We start from the raw sequence: 6,039 nt of genomic DNA on the forward strand, positions 1-6,039 counted from the left end.
CTTTGTGACGCCGCGTGACGAAGGGGGGGGGGGGGTGTCAAAAATCGTCCAAAATCGCGTGACGTCATTTATGGACGGCCCCTTACACTGAACTGGAGAATCCAACAGGCTGATGGATTAAACGCTTATTTTCTACGCATACGTGGAGGGTTCAAAAATGAATTGTGCTTATATTTGCCGATAAACTTTACAATTGAGACAACCGTCATTATAAACCAGCGCGGCCCGTGTTTACATTAACAATGCTGTGGATGGAAATATAAATAGGTCTTTAAACCCAAAACCCTCTAATTATGGATAATAGTCGATCGCAAAAGCCAACGACTTCCGCGTTAAACCGAGGACGCATCTCATTTTTGAAACGCGTTATTTTGCGTCCATCCTCCCCACCACCCCCAGCGAGCACCCGTAGCACGTGGAGACTCGACTCTGCGATCAGCTGATGGCGTCGCCCGGCATCCCCACGCTTAAGCAGGTGGGGGGGGGGGGGGAGACGTTCAGAGGACGTTCAGGGGACGTTCGGGAGACGACGTTCGGGGGACGACTTATTGAGGGTGGCACGCGGGTTGACCTGCAGCGGTTTGCTAATCCACTGCTGGATGAAGGCCTCCCCCCACTTTGGCCGCCACCTGCGCCCTTGGCGTCCCGAGGAACCTCCCCATGAGGTTATCCTGCACCTCGAGACTCTAGCGTCTTGCCGGGACGTTAAAAGTTCCGCATTTTTTTGGGGTGGGGGGGGGCAGTTGCGTTTACCCACTCTGACGGTATATTTGAGGCATTATAATTAATTAATCACCGTTACGAAATGGCCCAAGTTTTGTTGTTGTATCTCAGGGTAGTACAGTCCACACCGCAGCTGCGGCGGTCGGTTCGAGTTGGTGGAAGCGCGAGAACAGACTTTAAGAGGGAGCATAGAAGTAGGGTACAGCGGTGGAGTTTTCGCTGTCGCCACCCCTCCCCCCCCGCCTTCTGCTGTCGTCCACCGTCCAGGCACAAAGCTCTGCTTTAGCTCGCCAAACCAGACCGCATTCTCGAGGTTGTGATTCGGTCGCTAGGCTCATACCGGCGAGCACTGGACTACGGTGCTCTTTGGAAGAGAAAAAGGCATTGAAGTAAAAATGTTTTGCTACGCCGAGAATGGCGAATGCGGCGCCTAGGCCGGTAGCGGCTGAAGGCGGCCCGCGCTGTTATGGGGGGCAGGGGGGGGGGTTGCGGGACACCCCCCCCCCCTCCACCCACTGTATTGGCCCCCCCCAGCAAGGGGGCCCGGGGCCACCCCCCCCCCCCTTCATCCAAAGCCTTCAAACTAAACCAGACGCATGAAACACAAGAATAGGTTTTACACTCTCCAGCAGTAAAACAAAGAGTTGCGTTTTGACGTTCAAACACCAAATATAAACCTTTTGCAATAAATCAAGTGACTGTATTAACCACACACGGCACTAGTGTTGAACATGCAAACAAAACATGGTCTGTTTATAATATATGCATTGTACTGTTCGCCTTTTAGGCGTTTTTTTTTAATTCTGGTCTTACCGGTAGTGAGATTCGGCCTGAAAGAAGGTTGCTGCTGTCTCTCTGGTGTAGGTTAATTAGCAAAGATTGAGAATTTCCAATCTTACCAGCAGAAATGTGCTGCTGCCTCCAGGCTCTGTAGACCGCCTGGAGAGATTCCAGGCCACGCGTTGGCAATGATGGCGAACAAGTGGAGACTCTTGGGGACTTTTTCAAGCTATTTGTTATCATATCACTGTGTGTTATTCGTTCATTTCCCATTAAAAACGATAGTCCCATGTAAGTGTTAACATCTTTTTGAAGCACCCTGTGTTAAGTCACAGTAGTGGTGGTGTCGTTGGGCTGAGCCTCGGTACCTGTGGTGTTGGACCCCACCCACCCCGCAGTTTCTGCACCGGCAAAGAGTTCTCTCCCTGTACCGAAAGATCCTGAGAGCCATCCGCCAGGTGCCCGACCGCCACTACCAGGTGTACCTGCAGGAGTCGGCGCGGCACGAGTTCAAGATGAACAGGGAGGAGAAGAACGAGGTGGATGCACAGGCGACGTCACTCGGTCGTCGTCATCGTCGCAATAATTATCATCGTCGCCTTACTCCACACGGATGTCACCCAGGACCATCGGATTGTCATCATCATCGATGCACTTAGCTCCAGCATTTACCTAACACCGTTTTCCAATGCCTCCACCATCATCGCTTTACTCGGCATCGCTCAGCACATTTGCCAGTAACCTCCATGAACATCATTGTCTTTTCTCGTAATTTATCAGTCATCATCATCATCGTCGTCAATACCATGATGAAGAGCGGGAAAATTGGACAGATGGTATCCACTTTATTATTGCAATCCTTGCACCGGGGCCCATGCTAACCACACTACACCAAAGATAAAGATTCCCCGTATAGCCTTGACCTACTGTTGGGGCAAGTGCTGTTAGCGAGTAGCACCTACGAAGGCCGGCACGGCACACGAGGGGGTGGGTGGCCAGCACCACGCCCGGCCGCCTTTGTCTCACCAGTGGCGATGTTTACACACCGCACCAGATACTCATTTGAGGCCGAGTCGACCTAGGGGAGGCCCAGGACTGGTTCAGATAATTTGTCACTGGTGTTGGCCGTGAGCAGGAATCGAACTCGGGTCTCCACGTTCATAGCGCGGCGCGCCAACTACTGCTAAGAATATGAATTACTGCATTACAGCTCCTGACACTAAACCACCCAGACCAGCACCACCCCCACCACCACGCAGTGATTGCCATTAACAGCCGAGTCACCCTGTGCTATTAAAGCGACATCATTGTCATGATCATCGTGCTGCTCGGGTGCGACATCTGCATGCGTGCGGAGCTAGTCCGAGGACGTGCACCACTCTGATTTAAACTAAATAAATTACGTAATTGCAATGGAATACTCACGGGTTGAGTGAGCTCAATCAATATCCCGTAACCATTCAGGCCCACCACCTGCGGTAAGTCGATAAATTATCGTGATCCGATTGAGCAATGTATTATTTTTCGTATCATTTTTTATGTACGTACGTACGTTGAAGTTCTCTCGCACCGTACGTAGCCAAACGTGCTAATCGGAGGTGCGGGGGAAGGACAGTAAAAAAACTGTCTCGTTTGCCTTGTAGCTCCATTTTCGCCGTCGCGTTCGTTTTTCGTTCGCTCCCGACACATTCGTGCGCGAGCATCTCACGAGAATTTACGGCGATCGCCAAACCCACGACGCCATCGCACCATGCCTGGGGAGATGACCTCCGTCGGTAACCTCCGTCGGTGACCTTCGTCGGTGACCTTCGTCGGTAACCTCCGTCGATGACCTCCGTCGGTGGGGTGCGCGCTCCGTGCAGGACGCGGTGAGGATGGCGATGACTCGGGGGAACGCGCAGCTGAAGGAGCTCCAGAAAATCATCCGCCTCTCCAAGTGAGCGACCGGTGGAGGTGGCACGGTGGGGGGGGTCACCTGCGGCCCCACCACGATGGGACGCCACGATGTCCTCCCGGCCCACACGGGCGCGTTGACGTGATCGTGACTCGGGCGGCGGCGGCGGGAATTGACGACGTGGACACCGTGTTTTTTTTTTTACTCTCAACAATTCACCGCCGGGAAAACGTCAACGATGAATCCAAAAGCGAGTGAGCTGAGAACAAGCACCGCCAGTGAAGTCAACATTGCCGAACTAATACGCTGCTAGGTCGCACTGATCGCACTGGTCTACGATTTTTTAGACGTCGTCTGCTTCACAGATTAAATGTGCTGTTTATTCTGGATTTTGATGTGCTGAATTCAGATATGACAAAACAACTGAACGGCTACTGTTCCCAAGATATTTAAGTTTTTACATTTTAAGTCTATGTATTTTGTGTAGACAGTAAAGTTTTACCCATAAATGATAAACCTATACGTATCTTCATGTGTTTATGAATGCTTTACATCATAACATGTCACCTGTCCTGTTCATGTAACACTTAAAAAAAATCAGCAAAAGGATTATATAAATAAAGTTTATTATTAAACAAAAGGCAAAAAACTATCGTGTATATACAAGTGTTGAGGTGCAACTGACGATGCACATCTTCGTAAGGGCTGACGCCAAGGTTTGTTAGGGGCTGACGCCAAGGTTTGTTAGGGGCTGACGCCAAGGTTTATTAGGGGCTTACACCTAGGAACTAGGGGCTAACATATTTCTCCCCAGGGGAAGGGTACTGGGAATGCTAACACCCCCCGGCTGTCTGGGCTCTTCCCACTGCACCGACCGAGGGTTCAACCAACATCGGCCGGCCGGGTGAAGCAGCCACCCTAGCCTCGTGTAGAATCGCCCTACCCTGGGTCCCGACTCCCAATCTCTCTCGTTCCCGGCTCCGACGACGACCCCGTTCACGTTACGGGTCCCAGCTTAAATACCCCAGGGTGACATGACGTCATCAACGCCTCTATATAAGTACATAGCTTAGCCCTTACTCATTGGTTTTTTCGGTAAAGTCACGTATGTAGAAATACAATAAAATTATATTAAAACAGAAAACAATCACGACGTTTCGATCACAACGCAAGCGATCTTCATCAGGTGTCAAGAACAAATCACGGAGGTAAATACAACAAAAAGATGAGAGACGAGAATTCAACAAACCTGAAAAAACATTATGTGAAGCACGTCCAGTCAGGCCAACAACACAGTTAGACACTTCCTGGCGGACCACGAATTTCAGAGGAGTGTTAAATTTCGTGTTCAACCTTTGGATTGCACATACCAGCATAGATAGAATGAAAAATACGAGGTACACGGTCAGTAGAAATATATATACAAGTCCACCAAGAGGTAAGGAGGGATGAAAGACGGACAGGGAGGCAGAGAGAGAGGGGGGTGCCGGAGGGATGAACAGAAGCTTAAATAGGAAATACGGTTGGAGGGGGGGAGGGGCCAGAGCGAGAGCGGCAGCTCAAACACGCACATCTTACACATACAAAACGGCAGCTCAAAAAAGGACCACCTCTTGTAAATACAAAACGGCAGCTCAAAAAATTGTCTACTCGGCGCTGCTTGGCTTGTCTCTTGTATTTATTAAATGGAGCATCTCTTGTCACTGTCCAGCAATAGTCTGCAAGCATTGATGGGCTCCATTTGCCCTGATAGTGTTTCTCCATTGTTGCAATGTCCTGGGTGAAATCGCTAGCCATGCTCGTCGCTCACTGCTCCATAGTTTGGTGGGGGAAAAAAATCTAGATAAGCGTGCAAAAAGTGTCTTTAGTGATATGTTGCAACCAAGGCCTTTAGGAGGGTTTCCACCAACTGCCTGTAGTCTGCCTTGTTTCCAAGAAAATGTGTTGCCACCAACTGTAAGGCGTTCCATGCCGTCTTTTCCTTGCCACGCAGTGCACTGTCAATTGCATCATCTCCAAGAATTTCACGAATCTGAGGACTTCCTTTATCTTAGCTTCACTTAACCTTGGAAATTTTCCACGGAGGTACTTGTAAGCTGCTTGTGTTTTGTCCATGGCCTTGACAAAGTTCATCAGACCAAGCTTGATGTGTAAGGGTCGTAACAAAATCTTCCTTGATTCAACAAGTGGTGGATGCTGACCACCTTTTCTCCCAGGCTCCAATGACTTTCGGAGTGGCCAATCTGTCTTGATGTAATGGGAATCTCTCGCACGACTATCCCATTCGCAGAGAGAACAGCAGTACTTTGTGTATCCAGTCTGCAGACCAAGCAAGAGAGCAACAACCTTCAAATCGCCACAGAGCTGCCACTGTTGTTGGTCATAGTTTATGCACCTCAAAAGTTGTTTCATGTTGTCATGGGTTTCCTTCATATGGACTGCCTAACCAACTGGAATTGATGGCAAGACATTGCCATTATGCAGCAAAACAGTTTTAAGACTCATCTTTGGTGAATCAATGAACAGTCTCCACTCATCTGGATCATGAACGATGTTGAGGGCTGCCATCACACCATCGATGTTGTTGCAGGCTACAAGGTCACCTTCCATGAAGAAGAATGGAACGATCTTTTTGACGGTCA

The 6,039-nt window shown here is 49.7% G+C and overlaps 1 protein-coding gene across 2 annotated transcripts; it reads left to right on the plus strand.

The window, feature by feature from the left end:
- Window positions 1-321: 321 nt before the first annotated feature.
- Window positions 322-4,037, plus strand: LYRM2 (LYR motif containing 2). 2 transcript variants are annotated; one of them, XM_032976703.2, is made up of 3 exons: window positions 322-475; window positions 1,902-2,042; window positions 3,366-4,037. In XM_032976703.2, the coding sequence occupies exons 1-3, from the start codon at window positions 443-445 to the stop codon at window positions 3,441-3,443; spliced, it is 252 nt and encodes an 83-aa protein (XP_032832594.1). In that variant the 5' UTR covers window positions 322-442; the 3' UTR covers window positions 3,444-4,037. The 2 variants fall into 2 exon arrangements, with proteins under 2 accessions (XP_032832594.1, XP_075909422.1); XM_076053307.1 differs by lacking the exon at window positions 322-475 and adding an exon at window positions 511-665.
- The last annotated feature ends 2,002 nt before the right edge of the window (window positions 4,038-6,039 follow it).

This window comes from Petromyzon marinus, chromosome 60, assembly GCF_048934315.1.
Source record: "Petromyzon marinus isolate PM22_M1 ecotype Great Lakes invasive population chromosome 60, UKy_Petmar_22M1.pri1.0, whole genome shotgun sequence".
NCBI lineage: Eukaryota > Metazoa > Chordata > Hyperoartia > Petromyzontiformes > Petromyzontidae > Petromyzon > Petromyzon marinus.

What these genes read in the sequence shown, in the direction of transcription:
- LYRM2 (XM_076053307.1), top strand. Translation starts at nt 600, where the DNA reads ATGAAGGCCTCCCCCCACTTTGGCCGCCACCTGCGCCCTTGGCGTCCC. An exon ending in CCGAGGAACCTCCCCATGAG is followed by an intron (nt 666 to 1,901) that starts GTTATCCTGCAC and finishes CCCACCCCGCAG; the next exon opens with TTTCTGCACCGGCAAAGAGT. An exon ending in ACAGGGAGGAGAAGAACGAG is followed by an intron (nt 2,043 to 3,365) that starts GTGGATGCACAG and finishes CGCTCCGTGCAG; the next exon opens with GACGCGGTGAGGATGGCGAT.